We start from the raw sequence: 25,662 nt of genomic DNA on the forward strand, positions 1-25,662 counted from the left end.
GACTAAGTAATTCAATTTGATATAAATACGTTTTGGTGATATTTTTTGGCAGAAGTGAGTGGCTGGAAAGTCCGTTTAATTTTTATCAATTATTTCAGAACCCATCTATCTTTATTTTTTGTAAGAGAGAGGGTTATTCATATGCAGCAAGATAATGGCTAATGGATATTGTCCCCTTTGTCAGCGTTGTGAACCACTCATAAGGTAAGTCCTGGAAGTCCCAGTGCTATGAGTCTGGGTGTTCTGTAGCTCAGTAATCCAAGTTTTTTTGTTTTTGTTTTCTGCTGAGCATTCTAGTAGTGAAATTAAGTGGAATTTTCTGCCTCCTCATTTGTGAAACAAGCAGTTATTTCCATCCACGACCAACTTTTCAGCCCTCCTATCTGTGCAAGTGCAAGCCTGTGCCAGTAGGTGGCGCTGTGTGCAAAACAAAGTGATAATTTGGTCCTCTCTGAAAATGGAAATCCAAACATGAAAAACCTCTGACTTTTGCTAGTTTATTTTTTATCTCACATTTCACAAGTCAACATCATTTGCCATATTTCTCATGTGAATTGTTGCTTCTTGATAGTCAAATCAGAAATATCGCAGCTGAGATAATATTTGTGAGATCTTAGGTGCGGATGAGATTGATGTGCCCACCTCCACAACTCCTGTGGATTTGCATAGACCTTATGTTTCCCACAAGGATGCAAAAGCCCACTGCCTCTGGGTGCTCTGGCCGCCAGGCAGGGATATTTGTGTGTCCCAGTTGGTAATGGAATGTTTAAAGTGGACCCTCTCCATCTCACCACCTAGCCCCCAATACCTAATCCTGAAACATCAACAACTGAGGGTTTGGCATTTACTAGCATTCCAGATAGAGAAGCTAAGTAAGCCCAGGAGGGGAAATGGATGAAACAGAGTTCAGAGATCAGGGCCCCAACTCATGTTTGGTTGCTAGGTGACTCTGGCAAGTGCTTGGACTTAGCACCTTCATCTGTAAAGGGAGGGAACTGGACTACTGAGTACTTATGTCTTAAGAAGTCATTGCATTCTTGGATTTCGCCATATTTAAGTTGTATTTGAAGTGTTTCTGGACTTATGAAATACTTCATGAAATTCCAAAAAAAAATACATAAAACAAAAAATAAACCAGCAAATAAAGCACCAATCAATGAAGCAAGCGTTCTATCCAAGTGCCATAAATGTAAGCAGCTGGTTTTATCTTTTGCATTGTTTAGCCAGCTTTGTGGGCTTATTTTATGTAATTGTGGTAATTAATACAGACAGGGCCAGAATACTCCTGGCTCATTGGGTTCACTACCTGCACTTTGGATGTGCCAGGAATGAGGCGTGAGATGTCTACAGTCTGGCCATTGGGTGATTTGGGTTATTTTCAGGGCTTTTTTAGTTTCTTGATGTTATTCCAATAGGGAAGCAAGTGTCAAGAAGTGATACCATTTCCCCGAAAGTGGTACAAACTCAGCATGGCTATAATGTCTATACTTTATTCTTTAAAAACACAGAATATGGAGCATATTAGTTGCTACAAATGTACAATGTTTGTCTGTCAAACCATCTTGCTTCCCACAGCAGAAGCTCAACACTTTCCTCTGTTGAAAACTCACCTCCAGCCATCCTTTGCCTCTTTCCTACCCTCCCGCCCTTTCACTGCATCTCTCTGCCCCCTGGTTCATTCATTCTTTCCTTTGGCATGAATATTTGCAGAGATGTATCTGCTCACCTTATGCCTCCCACCTGTGTCTCCATCTGTGTTCTCCTTTCCTGATGCCTCTCTGTTGCTTCATTCCATCCTCCGGGTGCTCTGGCAGGCCTCCAACTTGCTCTGCATTTGATAGTTTGACAAAACTTGTAGAGAAGTCCAGAGTTAAGAACCAATACCCAATAAAAGACCTGCAAAGATTAAGTTCTAGAGATGTACAAACCAATAAAGATCAAATACTTGAAAGGATAAGAGATCATTTCTTTGTAAGAAAAAGGAAATAAAACCAGTCAGATAAATTAATTCACTAGACTTTTACTCATACATGCTATCGAAATTTTTTTTTTTGAGACAGAGCCTCACTGTTGCCCAGGCTGGAGTGCAGTGATGTGATCTCGGCTCACTGCAGCCTTTGCCTCCCGGGTTCAAGGAATTCTCCTGCCTCAGCCCCCCAAGTAGCTGAGACTACAGGCGCACATCACCATGCCTGGCTAATTTTAGTGTTTTTAGTAAAGACGGGGCGTTAGCCATATTGGCCAGGCTAGTCTCCAATTCCTGGCCTCAAGTGATCTACTCACCTCGGCCTTCCAAAGTGCTAGGATTACAGGCCTGAGCCACCGTGCCCAGCCATATGGAAATTTTTGAACACATTTATAGTATATATAGATTATTGGTTGAGGCTACTGCATCTCTTTATTACTGTATATACTGATGACATTTATTTGTCTTTGATTTTTTTAATATTGTCCAATTATTGTCATGACTATCAGGTTTTAAAAAAACTTTTTCTAAATTATCTGCAAAATTATAGCATTTGCCAACCAATTTCTATGGTGTAAATCTTCCCAGCATGGTTTTTTTGTTTTGTTTCATTTCGCTTTGTTTGTTTGTTTTTTGATGAAGGCTCACTCTGTCCCTGAGGCTGGAGTACAGTGGCATGATCTTGACTCACTGCAACCTGCGCCTCCTGAGTTCCAGCGATTCTCCTGCCTCAGCTTCCTGAGTAGCTGGGATTACAGGCATGCACCATCACGCCCAGCTAATTTTTTGTATTTTTAGTAGAGATGGAGTCTCATCATTTTGGCTAGGCTGGTCTCAAACTCCTGACTTCAGGTGGTCTGCCTGCCTCAGCCTCCCAAAGTTCTAGGATTACAGGTATGAGCCACTGTGCCCGGAACCACCATGGTCTTTTACACCACCAGTGTGACATCACTGAACATGGAGTTGGCAGGAGTTGTGCAAAACTGGCTCTCACAATGAGAGTCAGCTCCAGGCCTGCTGTCTACAGCCCAGCTTTGCTCTCAGGCCTCGTTTACCAAAGCCATGGCCATCATCTGAATGACTCACAGTGTGTTCATTCTTTGGAGTAATCTGGATCTGGTGCTTGACCAGGCATTCAATTGTGTGTACTTCTTTCTAACTTCTTCTCACCTTAGGACAAAATTCCTTTTCGCGAGAACTATTTTGGTCTCCCCTTTTTGTGGAGAGAAACCAGGATGAAACAGCCACATCAGAGCCATTTCTGTTTGCTCAGGGCATGTTGATGAGCACCCCATCCTTTCCATTCTTCAGTGACTCTTCATGGGAAGCCATGTATGAGAAAGGTTTTTAGAGTTAGGTGAGAGGTACTTTGCTTTCTCTCAGGAACACTTGATTTTATTCTTTTGCCTCTGGCTGTAGCTCAGAGCCAAATGTACACCCTGCCGCTGCCGTGTGCAGCCTTGGCCTATGCATGTGGCTTTATGGCAGTGTCTGAGCAAACTAAAAATGATAAATTTTGTTCATTTGACATTATTTCAATGCTCCTTTAAATCAGTTCCTTGGTGGAAAAAAATGAAGCCTATTTGTAAGCATAATAAAGAAGTTAATTGGAAAGAAAACAGACTAGTGTTTGTGCCAATACTGCACTTCATCTGTGCCTTCACATCTGCCACTCACAGTCACACGCTGCGCCCAGTCGGCAGTCAGTGCAGAGAGAGGACTGGGTCTTGGTCTGGGTGTCCCAGAGCCTCCCCTGTCTACCCTAGCCCCGGTGCTCCCTCTGCACCAGCCCTGTGGCCCCCACACCTTCCCACCCTTTAGGCTTGTGGAAGCCCTCGCCGTCCCCTCTGCCTGGAATACCCTCCCTCAGATGACCACGGGCTCCACCCTCACCTTCAGGTCTTTGCTGGACGTCACCACCTACTGAAGCCTTCCATGGCTGCTTGAACACCTGCTCACCCCACCACTTGCCTGTCTTTCCTGCTTTTTTTTTTCCCTCCTTCATATTTGTCACAGCATAGTATATGTTTGCTTATTTATCTTATTTGTTGCCTGTTTCCCCATAGGAGGGCAGATAATTGATTTTCTGTTTCCCAGTGCCTAGAAGAGTGCCTGACACCTAGTAGTTGCATGGTAATGTTTGTTGAGTGACTGACTGAGTGAGCAAATGAACAAGTGCTTCATCCACCATTCTCTCTTATCTCCTGCTACTAAGGAGCAAAGTGAGTTCTAGGGTTTCACGCTTCACGCTGCAGGCAGCTTTAGTTTAATTCCTGCGGAGTACCTGAAATCTGAATGAGAGAAAAATTGGCAAGGAAACATGCTTTTTTTCTCACGTTTAAATGTTCTTGTTGATGCAGAAGCAACTTTTTATTTTTGTTCTTGCATTAAGAAATGCCAGAAACTCCTTTGGTGGCCTGAGAAACATCACTGACTGGTGGGACTGGAGTCTGACCACACTTCTGGACAGCCTGTACCCGGGAGGCTCCCCAACAACCCGTGTGCCGGGGGCTCAGGTGAGCTTTCCATCTCCTCTTCATCTCAGAAAAGCCATCCTGAAGTGGGTGAAACAGTCACTAATACTGAACTGCAGCACTGCGTAGGTTCTTGAATGAGCATGCAGGTGTAAGGCCAGTGGCTCTCCAGCGGGTCCCAGCAGAGCATCCTGTTCCTTTCCTGCCGGAACCTGTTGGCCCCATCCCATTACACCCTGCTGAGCTGCACAGGGGTTCTCCAGATTCCTGTGCTTCCCAGGCCTGAGATAGACACAGGGGCTATGGCAGAGCCTCAGGAGCCCTCAGGCTGATGGGGTGCGAGGTCAGGAAATAGAAGATTCTAGTTCCGTGTGCTAACTACCCTGACAAGGAAACACAAGAACCACACCAAAACAGAGGAAGTGCAAGGAAGCTTCCAGAAAGAGGTGAGGCTGATCCCAAGTTCTGAAAAGTTAATATGCATTTTGCATAATCCCATTCCTTGCTCATCTTTTATTTTCAACCCCTTTCCCACGTTTAAAAATGAAATACACTGGGCACGGTGGCGCACACCTGTAATCCCAGCACTTTGGGAGGCCGAGGCAGATGGATCACGAGATCAAGAGTTCGAGACCAGCCTGGCCAACATGGTGAAACCCTGTCTCTACTAAAAATACAAAAGTTAGCTGTGTGTGGTGGTGCGTGCCTGTAATCCCAGCTACTTGCAAGGCTGAGGCAAGAGAATTGCTTGAACCCAAGAGGTGGAGGTTGCAGTGAACCAAGATCATGCCACTGCACTCCAGCCTAAAAATACAAAAATTAGCCGGGCATCGTGGCACGTGCCTGTAATCCTAGCTACTTGGGAGGCTGAGGCAGGAGAATTGCTTGAACCCTGTGGGTGGAGGTTGCAGTGAGCTGAGGTCGCACCACTGCACTCCAGCCTGGGTGACAGAGCTTTTCTCTGTCTCTAAATTTAAAAAAGAGAGAGAAATATATTTATATATTTGTCCACATTCCTTGAGCAGTTTATTTCTAATTTTATTTTGTTGTATTCTATATAGTCTCTTGGGTTTATGATGCTGGAGAAACTTTCAAAAAAAATAAAAGAGAGCATTCTCGTGTGATGCAAGTTACGGACATCATTTGAATGTTAACCCTTTTCCAGGACAAGCCTGGGGAGGTTGTTGCTGCCTTCTTAGAATGTTGGTTATATCCCTAAAATGGTGTTGGAAGGAAAGTAAAACTCTGACCTCTATGGTAGCAGGTGGAGTTACCCAGAGCATCCCCACACCTTTTGAGCGCGGCTTGATGAGGAGGTTTGAAGTCCTCAGCACACCCAGTCCTCATGATCTTTTTTCTCCTTTCAGCCTGGAGCTCTTGGAGGAAAATGCTATCTAATAGGCAGTTCTGTAATTAAGCAACTAAAAGTTTTTCCTAGCCATTTATGCAAGGTAAGATGTTCCTTTTCCTTTTGCTCCCAAAAATAAATGGAACTAGAGAAGTCTAGGCAATATTGGGGCGGGACCCTGGCAGATCATTTGAACTTCTCGGAGAGTTCGGTGGTGATTGGAATTGGCAGTGCCGGGGCTGGGGAGAGGGCGAGCCTCGCCCTTCCTTCCTTACCCCTTATGAACCCTTTCCCAAAGCCTCTTCCTTGGCGTTCTGCTGCAGATTTATTCAATTCACTCTTTGGCCTTAGAGGCTGGCATTCTAGGCAAAACTAGGATTTTTAATCAAACAATCTAAAAATAGAATATTCACATATCCTTTTCTAATGGGGAGGGTGTGCCCTCCCCATTAGAAGGATGGGCATTTTACCTGGCATCTCATGATGGGGAAGTCTTCAAGTGCTCTAAGCCTTAGACCCATACACACCTCAGACGCCAACCTTCCATGGGTAGAACCTTGATCCTGTAGCTTGAGCTAGAGTCTGTAAACCACGAAACAGGCTGCAGAACGATCCTATGAGGAGAGAAGGGCACCATGTTGCAGGACAGAGCAGGTGTTCACAGGCGGCCAGGCCTGGAGATCCCGGATTGCAGGTGGCCTTGGGAATAGCATCTGTGTCTTCTTCTGACTGCTGGTTTGTTCTACAGCCTCCCAGGCCATTTTCAGCACCCACTGAAGACTCTATTCCTACATGTAGCCCCAAAGGTGGAGGCCCTGAGAACCCCTACCTGATAGACCCAGAGAACCAAAACATGACCCTGAATGGTCCCAGGGGCTATGGGGCAAGGAAGGACTGTGTGCTCAGCCTGGGCAGAACAAGGTCAGTGAGATTCAAAGGGCCGGTGCTCATCCTGCCTGCTGCCGCCACTCCTGCTCGGGTGCCTGCTGGACGCGGTGCATCTGCAGCAGGTGCAGCCTCCTGACAGGCCCGCGAGGTCAGCGCACCACTGCCAGGAGCTCCAGCAAGACTTGTCATTGTTGTGAATGATAGAAGCATCACACAGGCTCAGGCCTTCATGTGGGAGAGCACAGAGCAAACGTTCTTTCAAAAAGTGACTGCTAGAACATCTGGAGCTCATGGAATATAAGGAGCATTTGTTGCGTGCTGACCTTGTGCCAAGCTGGGTGTTTACGGTCTCATTTAATCCTCACCCAGCTCTGTGGAGTAGGCCCCGTGCTACTTTTCCCACGTCCTGAGGGTGAGGGGTGGAGGTTCAAGTGCGTAACAAGCACGACCCCATGTTGCAGCTAGGTCTGAGGTCAAGCTGCCTGCCCCATCCAGCCAGGCACACTGTTGCCCACAGCCGCCCGGGGCTCCCCAAGCAGCATGCACCTCACACTGGGTTGGAGCTGTGCTGACCCAGTAGTAACACGGATGGTCTTAGACCAACGGGGAGCTCTAGACAGTTACAGTAATGTGTGCCTTTGAGTAATACTCTTTAAAAAGGAAATGATTTAATTGTTACTAAATACAAATTAGTATTTAGTAACTGCCTTCCCCCAGCTTGTTTGTTCCAAACAATGGGGTCTCTAGAAAAAAAAGAATAAATGAATATTCTAGAGTCCCTGGGGAGAGACACTGGGCATCTCTGCCTCACATGGGGTGGGGTGGGAAATTGAGGCCTCCGTTCTCCAGGTCCCTCCTGCCTGAGGGTCCCCTGAGCTGCTGCAGGGAAGAGGGTGGGGCAAGGAGAGAGGACAGAGGGCTATTGATGAGGTCCCTTAGATACAGAGGGCCATCTGTCCTGCTCCTTGAAGCCCCAGGCACTGTGTGTCCTTGCAAAGTCTTGCATGGGGTGTTCCCAGCATGGGACCTGCAGCTGGGAGCCTCAGTGGACTTCTGCGCCTTCCTCCCTGCCCTGCCTACCCCAGTGTGTGCTGCTTTACAGGCCCGAAGCCCACACAGCCCTGTCTCGACTCAGGGCCAGCACGTGGATTGACCACAGCACCAGGGCTGTGTCTGTGCACTTCACCCTCTATAACCCTCCAACCCAACTCTTCACCAGCGTGTCCCTGAGCGTGGAGATCCTCCCTACGGGGAGTCTCGTCCCCTCATCCCTGGTGGAGTCATTCAGCATCTTCCGCAGTGACTCAGCCCTGCAGTACCACCTCGTGCTTCCCCAGGTGAGCTGACCTGTCTCTTGGGCCTACTGGAGGTGCACAGAGAGATGGGGCTTCACCTGGGCTGGGCTTCTCCACCAGACAGGACTAGTTCCCTACCCATCCACCCACCCCTCCCGTCACACTCTTTGTCACATCTTCTTCATGTGGCAGGCATCACACTAAGTGCTGGGGCACGAGACGAAGAAGACCCCCAGTGGGGAGACCAAACCTCACATGTGTGGCAAGGGCAAATATAGAGCTGTCTTGAGGTACCAAATTCATCACGGGGGAATTGGGCCTGATATTTAGATTCCCCTGGGGGTTTAGCTCAGGCTGCTATAACAGAATAGCCTACACTGGGTGCTTTGAAAAGAGAGACATTTATGGCCAGGCGTGGTGGTTTACGCCTGTAATCTCAGCACTTTGGGAGGCCAAGGCAGGCAGATCACAAGGTCAAGAGTTCAAGACCAGCCTGGCCAATATGGTGAAAACTCATCTCTACTAAAAAAAAAAAAATATATGAAAATTAGCTGGGCATGGTGGCATGTGCTTGTAATCCCAGCTACTCGGGAGGCTGAGGCAAGAGAATTGCTTGAACCTGGGAGGTGGAGGTTGCAGTGAGCTGAGATTGCGCCACTGCACTCCAGCCTGGGCAACAGAGCAAGACTCCATCTCAAAAAAAAAAAAAAAAAAAAAGACATTTATTTCCCACGCTCCCAGAGGCTGGAATTCCGTGATCAAGATCCCAGCCTGGTCAAGTTCTGGCGAGGGCTCTAGTACTGGGCGATGGCCACCTTCTCACGGTGTGCTCACAGAACCTCTTCTTTGTGGGTATACACAGGGAAAGAGAGCAAGAGCGAGCTGTCTAGGGTCTCTTTGTGTAAGGACACTAATCCTATAGGACCAGGGCCCCAGTTAACCTTGATTACTGGCCGGGCGCGGTGGCTCAAGCCTGTTATCCCAGCACTTTGGGAGGCCGAGATGGGCGGATCACGAGGTCAGTAGATCGAGACCATCCTGGCTAACACAGTGAAACCCCATCTCTACTAAAAAAAAATACAAAAAAAAAACTAGCCGGGCGACGTGGCGGGCGCCTGTAGTCCCAGCTACTCGGGAGGCTGAGGCAGGAGAATGGCGTGAACCCGGGAGGCGGAGCTTGCAGTGAGCTGAGATCCGGCCACTGCACTCCAGCCTGGGCGACAGAGCCAGACTCCGTCTCAAAAAAAAAAAACCTTGATTACTTCCTTATAGGCCCCTTCCCCACGTATATCCACACTGGGAGTTAGGGCTTCCACCGGCGAATTCAAGGGAACACAAAACTTCAGTCCATAGTACCCAGGGTCTTGGTGAGATGGAATATGTCCACATATTTTCACTGAACAATCCAAAACATCAGAAGTCACTCTGAGTTATTCCTTGGGAACTTTCCTGATTTTCTGCCTGTAGCTGACTTTTCTGCTATGAAGAACTAAGTCCTGCTGACTCTTCAGGTCAAGGTTACTTTGCCTTAGGAGTGAAGAGAGGAGAGTCCCAAGAGGTTTTAGACTCTAGGGACTGTTCAGTGACCCAGTAAAGGCTGTGATTTGCGTAGAGCTCAGCTTGCGCTGGAGTGGGTGGAACAGATGGTGGGAGCCTGGGCCACTGGTCAGAGTCTGCCTGGGGGAGACACGTGAGGCACTTACCTTAGGCATCCAATTTAAGGGGCATCACAAATACTTGGTAATCATGGCAATCAGTATTCTGGTGCAATATTTATAAACATCAGAATTCATATTAAAACATCATATTGGACAAAATATGGCAATTGTAGACAACGGCAGGATCAGTTTTCCTGATAATTTCTTTGCTTCAGGCTCCAATAGAGAACAGCACAGCACTGCTTTTAAACACCTTGCAGCACCCAAAAGTGAACCCTGCTCTGATTATGTGTGTAGCTCCTTACAGCAGGCCAATGGGACACAAGGCACATAACTCCAACAGAGGACAGAGAAGATGCATAAAGCCATGCTGATGTGCTTCAGTTACTTGCAAATCCATAACTAAATTTGAGTTTGGGTTAGTGATTGAAGGCATGAATCAACAGGTAACTCACCAATGGAGAGAGAACCACGTAGAGAACTTTAAGAAAGTGCTTATAAGGGAGCTTTAAAAGAAGGCTTTACTTGGCTGAAAAAACTAATATATATGTATATATAGTTCGTATGTTATCTATTTCACATGTACACAGAAACTCACTCTTTTGAGTGGTGCCAAGGAAGGCCTGGAGGATCGGCATGGCGGTCAGGAGACCTAGTGGCTGTAGATGCCCGTATTCCATGCTTTCCCTGAGTGCAGAGACCATCTCGGGTTCTAACCCCTGGCATGGAGTTTCTGTGAGTGCTTGACTGGTGGAGAGGCACCAAACCACCCCAAGTGCCTACCGAAGAGCAAGTTTAGGATTAAACCTCTGCAGAACAGGAAATGGGCTTGCATCCTGGGTACTCAAAGGTGATCGGCAGGGGAGCCGCTCACAGGTTTAGACCTTCAGAAAACAATTTATCAGCATTCGTGTTGATCTTGTTTGTTTACATTCTCTCCACCAGCTGGTCTTCCTGGCGCTCAGCCTGGTCCACCTCTGTGTTCAACTCTACCATATGATGGATAAGGGCTTCCTCAGCTACTGGCGAAAACCAAGGAACTGGCTGGAGGTAGCCTCTCTTGTGTCATTTTCTTTTGAAAAATAACAATAAACTGTGTATATCTTGAAAAAATAATTTAAATAAGAAATTGATGATGCACTAGCTACTGCTAACATTATTGCAGTTTTCTCCCTCTGTAGTGTTAATCTCAAAACAGCATTTGAGATCAGGCATCATTTAGTGTTGTTACAGTCACCATCATGTACCACACGAATTTCAGCCGAGGCGGTGGTCCCGTAAGATCATATGGTGCTAAGAAATTCCTGTCACCTAATGACATCTTGATTCTGACCCTGTGTAGGCCTAGGCTAAATATGTCTGTTTGTATCTTAGTTTTTACTAAAGAAGTTTAAAAATAAAAATTAAAAAAAACCTTTTAAACATAGAAGAAAGCTTTTGGAATTAGAATATAAGGAAAATATTTTTTGTACAGCTGTACAATGTGTTTGTGTTTTAAGCTGTGTAATTATAAAGTAAAAAGTTAAAAAATTAGAATTTTTTTAAGTAAGAGGGTTACAGTAAGCTAAGGTTATTTCTGAAGAAACAAAAATGTGTTTACAAATTTAGTGTAGCCTAAGTGTGCAGTGTTTTTAAAGTCTACATTAGCATACAGTAATGCTCTAGGCCTTCACGTTCACTTACCACTCACTCACTGCCTCACCCAGAGCCATTTCTAGTCCTGCAAGTACCATTCATGGTAAGTGCTGATACAGGTGGACCATTTTTTACCTTTCGCAGTATATTTTTACTGTATCTTTTCTATGCTTAGATATATTTAGATACACCAGTACTTACCATTGTGTATGATTGCCTACAGTGTTCAGTACAGGAACACGCTGCACAGGTTTGTAGCCTGGGAACAATAGGCTGTCTCATATAGCCTAGGTGTGTGGGACTGTCTGTGTTTGTGTAAGTGCACCTTATAATGTTACCCCAAGGACAAAACCGGCCAGCGATGCATTTCTCAGAAGGCATCCCTGTCGTTAAGCAACGCATCACTGTAACTTACAATGCATGTCACATGGGATGCCAGGTAAGCCCTTCCTCAGGAGCCATCTGAGGGCCTTTCTCTTGGATGTTGCAGCTCTCCATGGTTGGAGTGAGCCTCACCTACTATGCAGTTTCCGGCCACCTTGCTACTCTTGCTGGAGACGTCACTGACCAGTTTCACAGAGGACTTTGCCAAGCCTTTATGGACCTCACCCTTATGACATCATGGAATCAGGTACATAGTGTGCTTAGGGCCATACAGATAGAGGCCATGCACTGTGATGCCATCCAAAAGGCAGAGGTCACACAAGCTCTAGAAGGTGCGAGATAACAGATTTGTTCCATATTGAGAGATGATGCTCTGAGCTGGCAGATGGGACTGGCCGGGACAGTCAGCGAAGGGCCTGGAGAACTTGAGACGTGCTTTGAACACTGGGGTGTGTGGATTCTGCGTGGAGCAGAACTCAAGAGCCTGGAATTTCCCCAGTGCTTCCAGGGGACCGTAAGGGGCACAGGAAGCAGGTGTTGATGTAGTGTGGAGAAAGGAGGCTAGCGCTGACTTGCTTAGACACACTATTTTCTCTCTTCGTCCTGGCGACAGTCATAAATGCAGGCAGTATTAGCCAATCTGCAAGTGAAGACACCAAGGCTCACAGAAAGCATCAGGTCCCTCAACAGAGGGAAGTCTGGTTTCAAAGTCCCTGCACCTCCTTCCCCTAGGCGGCCCTTCCTGCAGGGAATGGTTCCCCACAGGATGGGAGCTCCTACGAGGAGAAGCAGGCAAATGAGCACAGATGGGACTGGACGAGCCCCGGGGAGGGGGCCCATGAGACGGGGCAGGATCCCCCCACAACAGTATGGGACGCTGCCGTGCTGTGGTGGTGGAAGATGAGCCCACATATTCTGCTTCCTTACCCTGCTGCCCTCAGAACTAGCCCCTCCCCTACCCCCCTTGCCCTCCTTTTCCCATTTAGAGGGCGGTCAAGGCCCCAGGGCCACCCCCAGGGCTGGGTGAGTCCTATAGCGACCTAGAGAACAAGGGCCAGTTCCCCTCCAGCTTCAGGCCCCTTCTCCCCACAGTCCATCCATCTCCCCCACAACCTCCCTCTCACCCCTTGGCTCCTGTCCTCTGTGTAAGGAGAACCACGCAGGATGAGGCTCATTTCCGCTACACTTCTGCGTCCTCCACCAGTGCCCCAGTCCCTGCCTCCTTTGCAGACTCTTACTTTGTTGCAAGTAAGAGAAACTCCCTAGGCTAGAGGAAAGAAACAGGTTCTAAAGGAGCCCAAGCGGAAGATTTGGCTTTTCTCCTGAAGTAAAAGAATACATGAGTCTGATGAAACAGAACACTTGCACATGCAAAGCAAAGCAACTGTCACTCACAGATTGGCAGGGACATCAGAAGCCTGGGCTGCATGGTGAGCTGGTGCCCCCAGCTCAGGAAAGCTGACCAGGGTGGACAGAGTCCCGTCTGTGTGTGTCCCGACAGAGTCCCGTCTATGAGTGTCCCACTTGCACCAGTTCAGAGAGCCTGGAAAGTCGCCTGCCCTGAAGTTTCATAAGCTGGGGGAACATAACATGCTGTGCTAAAGTGTTAGAGGGCATCCTCTTCTCAGAGGAACATGACCAGAGCCCACGATGTTCCATGTAGTTCCTCCTTATCTCTGGATGTTGCATTCTTAGCAAATTCAACAGTTATTGTGAGAACTATAAGCAAGAAAAGGGGAAGAGGTGGCCTGGCCAAGGCCAACTAGGGACCTGTTCTGCAGGCACTTATCTGCATCTAATGAAATCTGCATTAAGCAATTATTTGGTTTACTGTCTTCCCCCACAAGGCTGGAAGCTGCAAAATAGAGAATGTATCTAGTTTGTTCACTACTGCTCACCTGGTACCAATATTAGGGCCTGATGAGGACTAACTGCTTAATTTATTGGCATCACTCTCTGGGACGGACAGCAGGCTTCCCGGTCTACCTTTTACAGTATAGCTCTGCTAGTCAACCCACTTCCTACTGTTACGTGGCTTACCCACGTAACTGTGGCCTTGCATGACCCTGGCGGCTGCAATGCCGACACACCTGGCACTGCCTAGCCTGTGCTTAAAGGCCCACAGATGGTGGCCGGCTTTCTCTCTCTCAGTGCACAGCTTACAAGAGCATCTGATTAGTCACTGATTGGCCAGCAGGTGTGGGCCTCAGGAAGGTGGGGCAGAGTGAAACACTTTGTAGGATGTTCTTTTCACCTGATGTGGCAGGAGAGGTTTTCTAGAAGCATGATTAGGGCAAACATGAATATGGTCTACATACTGACCTGGTGACCTGGAGTAAATAGCCTCCTGCTGACTTCTGGCCTTGGGAAGTGAGTTCATCCTTATATCCCTTTCTCCCCCTTGATGTCCTATCTTTCTCATTATGTTCCCTGCCCCTGCCAGAAAAACTTACGTGGGGAGAGTCCTTCTTCCCTGGGGATCCTGTCTAGGGCAGGTGCCAATTTCCAATTCCTCAATTAGCTTCTGAGAAGAACCTACATGTACTGAGGTTTGCTCCTGCCAGGCACTGCCTAAATTCTATATAATCACGTGTATGTTAAGCTATCCCACCATCTAATGAAACAGGACTAATATGCCACCCTTCTAGACCGAGGCTCTGAAAGGTTAAGCAGCTGGCACAAGGTCACTCACATTGACATAGGAGCTGCACTGGAATTGGCCTCTGGTCTTGGGGTCCTGGGTAGCCGCATTCCTAAGCACAGAACTCTAATGCAATGGAACGGCCCTCTGAGGACATGTTCCACACTGTCCTGGCCCAGGAGTGCTCAAGGCAGGAACCTGTATCTCACACCATTCAGTTCTATTGCTATGTTGCTGTGTGTTCAGGGCCAGCTTTTGGGAAATGTGCAGTGTAGACAATGTTTGTCCTCTGAGGTGCCCTCGTGTGCCCATCTCTGTTCTGGCACCTTGGCCTCTGCCCACACTATGGCTTTCCCTCCTGATTCCACTTCTGTGGGCACCTCTTGTGCTGTTCATCAAATTATTCTCTGTAGAGACAGTTAGAGGAATTTAGCTCTGACTTCGATGTAGGCTGCATCCCAGGTGCTGGAAGAACGAGTCATCTTCAAGATAAGCACAAATGACTTTCTGATGATGGAGTTTAACACCCAGAATTAAAGAGCTATGACTTGAGCATGTGAAAATGAAAATGCACAGGCTTTAGAGTCAGCAGACCTAAAACTCACTCCCAGCTCCGCTGTGACCATGTGCCATTGGGCAAGTTTCTTAACTTTCTTCAAGTCTTAATAACGTAGAACTATGATACACACCTTGGGGGTTTTGCCAGGATTTGAATGTGTGTGTGTGTGTGTGTGTGTGTCTGTCTGTCTGTCTGTGTATTTGTACATGCATATCCAAACATATCCTTGGAACAGCTTGGCACCTAGCAGATGTTCCATAATGAAAGTCCTAATAATGGTGAATTACTCAGGAGGCTTTATGGCATCCATCAGTCAGATGCGGGCAAGAAAGGGGCCCTTTCACTCTGTCCACAGAAGTTTAGAGCTGTGTTGTCCAATAGTCAGCACTAGCCACAGATGGCTATTGAGAACTCGAAATGGGGATAGTCCAAACTGAGATGTGCTGTGGGTGTAAAATACTCACTGGACTTCATAAACTTAGTACAAAAATTTAAAATGTGCTGGGTGCAGTGGCTCACGCCTATAATCCTAGCATTTCGGGAGGCCAAGGCGGGCAGATTGCCTGACCTCAGGAGTTCAAGACCAGCCTGGGCAGGCCGGGCACCCAGGCTCACGCCTGTAATCCCAACACTTTGGGAGGCCGAGGCAGGCGGATCATGAGGTCAGGAGATCGAGACCATCCTGGCTAACACAGTGAGACCCCATCTCTACCAAAAATACAAAAAATTAGCCAGGCGTGGTGGTGGGCGCCTGTAGTCCCAGCTACTCGGGAGGCTGAGGCAGGAGAATGGCATGAACCCGGGAGGCGGAGCTTGCAGTGAATGGAGACCACGTCACTGCACTCCAGCCTGCGTGACAGAACGAGACTCTGTCTCAAAAAACAAACAAACAAACAAACAAACAAACAAAAAACCCAGCCTGGGCAACATGGTGAAATCCTGTCTCTATTAAAATACAAAAAAAATTAGCCGCTGTGGTGGCATATGCCTGTAGTCCCAGCTACTCATTAGGCTGAGACAGGAGAATTGCTTGAACTCACCAGGAGGCGGGAGGTTGCAGTGAGCTGAGATCCCACCACTGCACTCGCACTGCAGTCTAGGTGACAGAGCGAGACTCCGTCTCAAAAAAAAAGAAAAAAAATTAAAAATGTAAGATACCTCAATAATTTTTATGTTGGTTACATATTGACATGATGCTCTTTTATATGATTTGACATGAACTCATTTAAACAAAATATATTATAAAATACATTTACTCTGTTTAATTGTACTCTTTAAAACGTGGCTACTAGAAAATTCCACCCATAGCTTGCATTGCATTTCTCTTGGCTGGTGCTGGCTAGAGCCCTATTCATCCCCATTCTCCTATGTGTGGCCCTGCCTGCTCTGAAGGAACCCGAGCGGTGACAGCCACTCACAGCTTCTCTAGGTTTTGGTTGTCAGAAGTCATTGTTGACTTTGTCCCAGTTACTGAGGAAATAAAACAAACAGAAAACCTTGATTCATTGCCCATATAGATTTTAAACCATCCAGCTGTCATTTCTTTTCTCTTGACCTTACAATTTTGGTGAGAGCATATGAGATCATACACAGAAGTACTTTCCCCATGAGTCCCTGGTAGGGAGGGGAGAAGGGAGGAGCCTTCCTAGAGGCCTTGTGAATGTGGACGAGTCCAGGAGGCTGTTTGCCCCTGGGTCTGCCGTGCCTCCAGTTGTACTATGTTTGTCTGTTCACACTGTTTATCTGAGCCGTAGACTCTAGAGCTGTAAAAGGGGAGTACCTCCCATATTTGCAAGGATTACGTTTTTAAAAACCTACTTGGAAAGTGTTGGTGCCCTATTCTGTACATGTAACCGAGGGGAAGGAAATAAGCGTGCACTAAATACTTCTCTGAGCCCCCTCCGTGGTAATGATTTTCTTATAGCCTAGTAGACTGCAGCGCAGACAGGGAGAACAGATGTGGGGTGGACAGAGTCCCATCTGTGTGTGCCTGCTAGACCTGCTCCATCCTGGTGTTCAAAGAAATGGCCAGGCCAGGCCGGGCGCGGTGGCTCAAGCCTATAATCCCAGCACTTTGGGAGGCCGAGACGGGCGGATCACGAGGCCAGGAGATCGAGAGACGATCCCGGCTAACACGGTGAAACCCCGTCTCTACTAAAAAATACAAAAAAACTAGCCGGGCGAGGTGGCGGGCGCCTGTAGTCCCAGCTACTCGGGAGGCTGAGGCAGGAGAACGGCGTAAACCCGGGAGGCAGAGCTTGCAGTGAGCTGAGATCCGGCCACTGCACTCCAGCCTGGGTGACAGAGCAAGACTCCGTCTCAAAAAAAAAAAAAAAAAAAAAAAAAAAAGAAATGGCCAGGCCAGAATTCAGAGCAGGACTTCTCAAAATGCGTTATGATTTGTATTTAGCCTTAGTTCCAACTCATTCTCCTCTGCAGACATCTGCACTTGATGTTCCTTGGAGATTCATGGGTCTATATAACATCATCAAATCCAATGAACTCTTTATGCACGGCTGACAGCTGTGAATATGTCTGCACCTTTCAGTGACTGGCATGACACACTGACTGCTCTGTTCTTCTGTCTTAGAGGGCTCGATGGCTCCAGGGAATCCTCTTATTCCTTTTCACATTAAAATGCATCTATCTTCCTGGCATTCGAAACACAATGGCATCCTGCTCCTCCATGACGCGCCACTCGCTCCCCAGCATCTTTGTAGCAGTGGTAAGAACTCTCCCCTTTATCATGTGATTTCCCTTGTAAACCATTGATCTGTGTACTCTTGTCAGCCTTTCTCAAGGGAAAAACAAACTGCTCTCAAGGTAAACACCGTCTAGAATTCCAGTCTTCTAACGCCTTACAGTTTTAGATAACTGATATCAATAGTTATATAGTAAGTTACGGTCATGACAACAATGATCGTGACTTATGAAACACTTGCTCTGTACTATACCTTACAACAGCATGTCATTATGACTAATATAAGTAGTTATTAACACCTACTGAGCTTTCGCTAAGTACCAGGAATGGCACTTTGGGCCTTTCATAGATTACTTCATTTAACTATCATAACCAAGATATCTATGGGCAGGCACGGTTCTTCTTAGAAGGTTCTCAGGTTTGCCTGGCTCAAACCCCAGGGCACAGCCAAGTCTTCATCCAGGGCTGGCCCTGAAGTCTGGTCTGGAGGGTGAAGCCCCACATCAACAGGTCTGGAGTACAGCTTGGAGCCCTGATGAAGTTCCTGGAGCGCTGTTGATTCCGATCTGGTCGCAGCAGGGAAAGAGCTTTGCTCCAACCTGACAGGCCCTAGTACAGCACAGAATTGCAATCAGGGCCAAGGGAGAGTCTTGGCCAAGTGCCCTGAGTTAGGAGGCTCTGACTGTCAGCATCCAGGCCACACAGGACACCGAGCCCAGGTCTCCTGCTCCAGGGAAGGGGTTCCCCAAACCTTATTCGCCTTGCAGTGGAGGAACACTCTCAGCAAACCAGCGCAGAGAGAACAAACCTGAGAGTCAGAGAGAGTGGCATTCGAACCCGGCTGTCCCACGCCCTAACTCACTGTTGTGAGCACCGACCAGTTGCCCAACCTCTGCCTCCAGAAGAAGCATTAACAATGTTTGCCCTGAAGGTTATTGCTGGCCTTTGAGATTATATGCGTGTAGAATTTACGGAGCGATTGAACTAGTCATTATTGAGACCATTTACCAACATGCAAAAATGCTTTTATGTAAGGAAACAAAAGCCCAGAATATAAATAATTTATGTCCAAATTAAGTAGCAGAATTCTAACTGCAGCAAGTATAGATGCATAGGCATCAAGAGGAGACCGGGAGACCACACAGCTCAGTTTGTCCAGTTGTAGACTCATAGGTTGTGCTGTCTTTCTTCTGAGTTCCACTGATGTCTGATTTCACTTGTGGAGTAAGTAATACTAAAATGAGTCCCAGTGCATTCATAGGGGAGTCTTTGGGTACCTGTCCAGGGTTACACATGAATCCGGCAAGGACCCACACAGAACGCAGCCCGTGACTATAGCTGCAGCTGGGTAGGGCCTCTCTGCAGGCCCGTCCGCAGTCTACACACACAGTCCCGTGTGGACCTATGGGACAACCGCCTGATGGTCTGACATCCAGGCTGAGAAAATACTTGTCAGCACCAGAGCTGGTTGGAACAGATGGAGTGAGAAGCATGAACAATACCAATGACACAACCCCTTAGATCCCAGGCCAAGTTCCCAGTCTGTTAGAACAACCAGGACCATGAAACTTAACCTGAACCAAATTTACATCAAAATCAGAAAGCTCTCCTGATGCTTCATAAGGGGTTTAGTTTACTAAGCTCTGGCCAGGTGCAGGGGACATAAAGATGATGAGGGAGCTGCCTCCTCGTGGCAACCATGGCCTCCTAAGGGGCCCAAAGGCCAGGGGAGCAGGCTGCTTGTCACCACAGGAGAGGAGGCAGCTGAGGAGAGGAGAGTGGCACTGGCAGGAAGAGCCCTTGAAAGGGAGGAGGAGGACTAGCCACAGTGTGGGGGGCTGGTGGGGTGAGAGGAGGGAGGCCTGGGAGAGGGGTGAGAGGGCGACACCACCTTTTGGGTTCAAAACCAGGGATGACGTGGTTGATCCACACTCCCAAAACTGCCCCTCCAAGTTCGTCTCTATTTTCAACATTTGGAAGTTGAGTCTTCCACTCCTAAGAAGAGGTGATGAGGTCAGTGCTCTCTGGCTTTTCTTTCTGCAGCTGGCGGGGGCACTGGTGCTGGCTGCCCTCTCCCACCTGCGCCGATTTCTGCTCACTATGTGGGCTCTACCACCTGGTACCTTCACAGACGCCTTCCCCGGGCTGCTATTTCATTTTCCCAGAAGCCAAAAAGACTCCCTCCTTGGCCTTTCCAAGTCTGACCAGCGGGCCATGGCTTGTTACCTTGGCATCCTTTTAACAGTCTCTGCCACATTGTGTTTTGGAATGGTAAGTAAACACGTCCCCAACTTTCAAGTCATGGTTTGTAAAAGTTTCGTTTGCTGTTGGAGTGACACTCTGGTCCACGTGGACAGGGCCAGGCAACACAGGCCAGATCTCATGGTAATGAATCCCTGCCGCCCAGCTCACCTGCCCTGGGAGGTCAGGTCAGTCAAACACAGTTGGTTTGACTCTCCCTTACTCTAGAACAGTCCAGCACGACAGCAGCCACCCCAGGGTGCCACCTCCTCCAGGAAGCTTCCCTGGCCCCCTTCACCCTGCACTGAATCACATCATTTCTTGCTTTGAACTTCATCTGCAATCTCACACTGCCTCAGGGGTATCTGTTGCCTTTTCTCAGTCTTTCCATCTTATCAGAGTTGCACTCCCATCAGCCACCCTCCACTGGACATGTTCTCCAGGCTAGGGGCCGAAGGAGGAACGTCTCCCTGTTTCACGCCCTCCTAGTGATCTGCCACTGGCAAATCTAGTCATGTCATACATGGCTTAAACTCCTTCAACGGAAGAAGAGATTCTTCTTCCACACAGGGTCAGTGTGGTGTTCCCTCCAGAAGCTCTGCCAGCACCGATCCTCCCCTGGAGCCCCGAAGGCTCTGAGCATGCCTCCTCATTGCACCCATTGTCCTGTGCTGTTGGTTTTGGTCTCCTTTTGAACTGTAGCCACATTCCTAGCAGGCATATTGGTGTGCCTGCCTTTTAGAGTAGTAGTTTCTGACACATTGTAGAGCCCACTACAAGTGCAGTAAATTGAATATTCAAGCTTTGTAAGTGGATAAAAATTCTCTACAATCCTTAAAAGTCTACCGGTACTCTAGTTTAGTAGCTAGAGGGAAACTAAAAGTGATTGTTCATGTTCACACCTTGACAACACTCAGGCCCAAGCCCTTTGCTTTTATCAGTGATCCTAGCTCCCCACTCTTGCTCATCCATGAATGCATAAATCCATTGATCACCCATCCACCCACCTGCTCACCAAACTAGTTACCTGTCCACCCATCCATCCACCATCCATCATTTGTTCATTCACTCACTCATTCAACAAAAATCTAAAGAATGCCCATTATATTTAGGCAATGGCGAAACAAAGATAATAACTAGTTCCTGCCTTAGGGAGCTCACAGTCCAGAGGGGAAGACTGGCATATACGAACAATTATGGCGATTTTTATATTTTGAATACCGTTTTTAAATTGGATATGTGATTTATAAATATGTAGCTTCTCCTTTTATTCTCTTAACAGCATCTCTACGGAGCAGAAGTTGTAAATTTTGATAAAGGCCAGTTTTTCAATGTTTTCTTTTATGGATTTTGCTGTTGGTGCCCTGGCTCAAATGAATTGCCAAACCCAAGGTCACATATATTTTCTCCTATTATTTTCTTCTATAATTTTTTTCTTTTTGAGACAGAGTCTCACCTGTCATCCAGGCTGGAGTGCAGTGGCGTGATCTCAGATCACTGCAACCTCTGCTTCCCAGGTTCAAGTGATTCTCCTACCTCAGCCTCCTGAGTAGCTGGGATTACAGGCGTGTGCCACCACGCATGGCTAGTTTTGTATTTTTAGTAGAGACAGGGTGGTCAGGCTGGTCTCGAACTCCTGACCTCGTGATCCTCCAGCCTCGGCCTCCCAAAATGCTGGGATTACAGACTGAGCCACGGCACCTGGCCTTTCTTCTAGAATTTTTATTGTTTTATGTTTTACATTTAGGTTAATCATGTGTTTTGAGCTAATTTTAATGTAAGATGTGAGGTATGGAACAGAGTTCCTGTTTTTTATAAATGAATATCCAATTATTCCAGCACAATTTTTTTACAGAATATTTACTCCATTGAATTGCAGAATCTAACTTTGAAGACTGAGATTATCAACGCAATGTGCATGCCTGTATGTGAAGTCTGTGTCTCAGTTTCGGTGTCCCCTGGTGAGCCATTCTGAGCTGTGGGTGAGCCTCAGGGGAGAGGCCTGTGCCTGTGCCTGGGAAACCAGAAAGGGTCTTGGGTTCAGCAACCTGTTGTGCCCTCAGCGTGTGCTCTATAAGCCTCCAGGTGCTTTTTTGTCAAAAAGCAATCAACTGTGTGTATCTATATCTGGGTTCTCTGTTCTACTCCATTGATCTTTCCTTTAGCCAATCCCACGAGGTCTTGATCACACTGTGGCAAATCTTAAAGTAGCATGGATGAGTCCTCCAGCTTTATTCTGTTTTGGTTGTAGCTATTCTAGCTCTTCTGCCTTTCAATGTAAGTTTTAGAATCACCTTGTTAGTATCTTTTTTAAAAATCACGTTGGTGTTTTGATTGCACTTACTGTGGAAGTATAAATCAAATTTGGGGGGAATTGTCATCCTAATAATGTTACGTTTTTTCAATCCTAGAATTCTGTATTTCTCTCCATTTATTTAGGTAGCCTTTGATTTTTTTCTCATCACTGTTTTATAGTTCTCAGCATACAGATCCTACACAATTATAGGCAATTTTAAAGCCTAACTAGAAGTGTCCTCAAATAGCAAGAAACTTAGATCAGAGACTCATTTATTCTTCCTAAGGAGACCAGGAAATCTTCACACAGCAGGAGAGGGAGCCTTGATAAGGAGTTCCACTCATGGTGACAACTGCTGAGAGCAGCCTTTTAGACAGGGGGGCATGCAGGAAGGGCCATGCTGGAGTTCTAGGTCAAGTGGAAAATGTGCTGAAAAGGATGGTTAGAGGCAGGAATGAAGGGCCTTGAATATCATGCTTAGGCACCTGGATGCTATCTTCTGAGACAGGCAGGCAATATTGCATTGAGGTCTCTGGGTGCAAGAGTCAGGCCTTGCTATCCCCCATGGCTGTTTTGCTGGTAAAGCCGGGAGGCTTCAGACTTACTCACCAGTGGCCTACCCTTTCAGGCTCCTGAGCATCTTTGCAGAGTTCTGAAACTTTGTGAGGGGTTCGAGAGATTTGGGGACCAATCAAGAACACACATATGACCACAAGAGATGATAACACACACAAGCTTTATTTGGGTAATGTTTTGAAGTGTTTCTATGTGGGGGAACTCCCTCATGCTATGAAACAGTCCACAGGTTTACGGTGTAGGGGCCAAGAACAATCCATAAAGGAGGAAGAACAAGGGAGATCTCAGGGGAGAGGGGCAGCAGAGAGGGAGTTTACCCCTTAGAGGATGCTGCTTGGCAGCATGGAGGGGAGGCTCTGGGTCAGAAAGCTCCTGAGGCCAGTGGCGGCTTGAGGCCTTATAACCTTATCAGTGGGTAACTGCTGTCCCCTGAGGTTTTGCAGGGTGTGTAAAGCTGACAGGCTCTACGTGGCTAAAAAATTGTTTGGGTTATTTTTTAAATAATTGGATGTGTAAAAATTCGAATTTGGTGACAGTAGGCTTTTGAGCTAACAGCTTACAGTCTGCAGTGAAGAAATAAAACACCTGGAGGCTTATAGAGCACACGCTGAGGGCACAACAGGTTGCTGAACCCAAGACCCTTTCTGGTTTCCCAGGCACAGGCACAGGCCTCTGCCCTGAGGCTCACCCACAGCTCAGAATGGCTCACCAGGGGACACCGAAACTGAGACACAGACTTTACATACAGGCATGTCCATTGCGTTGATAATCTCAGTCTTCAAAGTGAGATTCTGAAAACAACCTTTATAATACAATGAATTTCCATTGCTGAGATCATCTTACTGCCATTTAGTTCAATTCAGGAGAGGTATTTTCCTGATTTTGCTTTTTTTTAACCAACAAATCACTATTTTACCAAAAGGTCATAAAGTAGCATCATCAGATATAATCTTCATTGTATAGATTATCACATTAACGAGGCTCTTTATTTAGGTTGCTAACATGAAATTTGTCTTTATTTTTTTCTTTTTCCTAGCTTAGAGGTTTTCTCATGACTTTACCCCGAAAAAGAAAATATTTTCAAAGTAAATCTCTTGTGAGACTTAAAGATGTCACTGCTTATATGTGGGAAAAGACCCTCACCTTTCTGAGACTGGAAACACCAAAGCTGGAAGAAGCTGAGATGGTTGAGTATCATGTAAGCTGTGGGATCTTGGATTACTGAGTATGATAGCACACACTCAAGATGATGGTTTCATTGCAGAACTTTGCTGTCAGTTATCAAAGCATGAGTATGTTTCCATGCCAAATCTCATTGCAAAGCCACAGAATTAGTCTCAATCATAGTGCAACTCGTGGAATTTTCCCTTGCAATTCTAAAACACTTTACAGATTACCAAGCACATTCTCCTGCATTAACTCACTATAGCCTTATAATGACCTGTACAGTTGGAAAGACAGAGTTTATGGTCTTCCCCAGGACACAAACATGCTGTATTCTGTCCCCTGAGTTAGTCATTTGCTTTTGGTGCCTACTATCAAACCCAAACTCCTATCCAAACCATGGAGCCTTAGGTGCATTGTTTGAGTCGGTCACCCCAGACATGAATGTAAACAAATCAAACCAGGTGTTTGCACACTGAATACTCACTTTCTTCCATGGCTGATGTATTAGTTCGTTTTCACACTTCTGATAAAGACATACCCCAAACTGGGAACAAAAAGAAGTTTAATTGGACTTACAGTTCCACAGGACTCGGGAGGCCTGAGATTCATGGTGGGAGGTGAAAGGCGGCGGCAGAAGAAAAATGATCAAGATGCAAAAGTGGGAACCCACTATAAACCATCAGATCTTGTGAGACTTATTCACTATCACGAGAATAGCATGAGAAAGACCAGCCCCTATGATTCAATTACCTCCCACTAGGTCCCTCCCACAACATGCGGGAATTCTGGGAGATACAATTCAAGTTGAGATTTGAATCAGGACACAGCCAAACAATATCATTCTGCCCCTGGCCCCTCCAAATCTCATGTCCTCACATTTCAAAACCAATTAATGCCTTCCCAACAGTACCCCAAAGTCTTAACTCATTTTAGCATTAACCCAAAAGTACACAGTCCAAAGTGTCATCTGAAACAAGGCAAGTCCCTTCTGCCTATGAGCCTGTAAAATCAAAACAAGCTGGTTACTTCCTAGATACAATGTGGGTACAGGTATTGGTTAAATACAACTGTTCCAAATGGGAGAAATTGACCAAAACAAAGGGATTATAGGCCCCATACAAGTCCAAAATCCAACAGGTCGATCAAATTTTAAAGCTCCAAAATGATCTCCTTTGATTCCAGGGCTCACATGCAGGTCATGCTGATGCAAGAGGTGGGTTCCCATGGTCTTGGGCAGCTCTGCCCCTGTAGCTTTGCAGGGTACAGCCTCCCTCCCGGCTGCTTTCATGGGCTGGCATTGAGTGTCTGTGGCTTTTCCAGGTGCACAGTGCAAGCTGTCAGAGGATCTACCATTCTGGGGTCTGGAAGATGGTGGCCCTCTTCTCACAGCTCCACTAGGTCCCTTCCACACTGCCCTAGCAGATGTTCTCCATGAGGGCCCCACCCCTGCAGAAAACTTTTGCCTGGGCATCCAGGCATTTCCACACATCTTCTGAAATCCAGGCTGAGGTTCCCAAACCTCAATTCGTGACTTCTGTGCATCCACAGGCTCAACACCACTTAGAAGCTGCCAAGGCTTGGGGCTTCCACCCTCTGAAGCCACAGCCCAAGTTGTGCATTGGCCCCTTTCAGCCATGGCTGGAGCAGCTGGGACACAGGGTACCAAGTCTCTAGGCTGCATACAGCACGGGGAACCTGGGCCCAACCCACAAAACCACTTTTTCCTCCTTGGCTTCCAGGCCTGTGATGGGAGGAGCTGCTATGAGGGTCTCTGACATGGCTTGGAGACATTTTCCCCATGGTCTTGGGGATTAACATTAGGCTCCTTGCTAC

General features: G+C 47.0%; 1 protein-coding gene across 1 annotated transcript in view; it reads left to right on the forward strand.

Annotated features, from left to right (window-relative positions):
* PKD1L1 (polycystin 1 like 1, transient receptor potential channel interacting) overlaps positions 1-25,662 on the forward strand; it is a 185,781-nt gene that overhangs the window by 136,448 nt on the left and 23,671 nt on the right. Inside the window, exons 47-55 of the mRNA XM_065541975.2 lie at positions 4,359-4,482; positions 5,808-5,891; positions 6,537-6,709; positions 7,779-8,013; positions 10,575-10,679; positions 11,755-11,895; positions 17,439-17,573; positions 19,593-19,820; positions 23,699-23,860. Of these exons, the coding sequence (XP_065398047.1) occupies positions 4,359-4,482; positions 5,808-5,891; positions 6,537-6,709; positions 7,779-8,013; positions 10,575-10,679; positions 11,755-11,895; positions 17,439-17,573; positions 19,593-19,820; positions 23,699-23,860 (1,387 nt within the window). The remainder of the gene's footprint in view (positions 1-4,358; positions 4,483-5,807; positions 5,892-6,536; positions 6,710-7,778; positions 8,014-10,574; positions 10,680-11,754; positions 11,896-17,438; positions 17,574-19,592; positions 19,821-23,698; positions 23,861-25,662) is intronic.

This window comes from Macaca fascicularis, chromosome 3, assembly GCF_037993035.2.
Source record: "Macaca fascicularis isolate 582-1 chromosome 3, T2T-MFA8v1.1".
In the NCBI taxonomy this organism is placed as follows: Eukaryota; Metazoa; Chordata; class Mammalia; order Primates; family Cercopithecidae; genus Macaca; species Macaca fascicularis.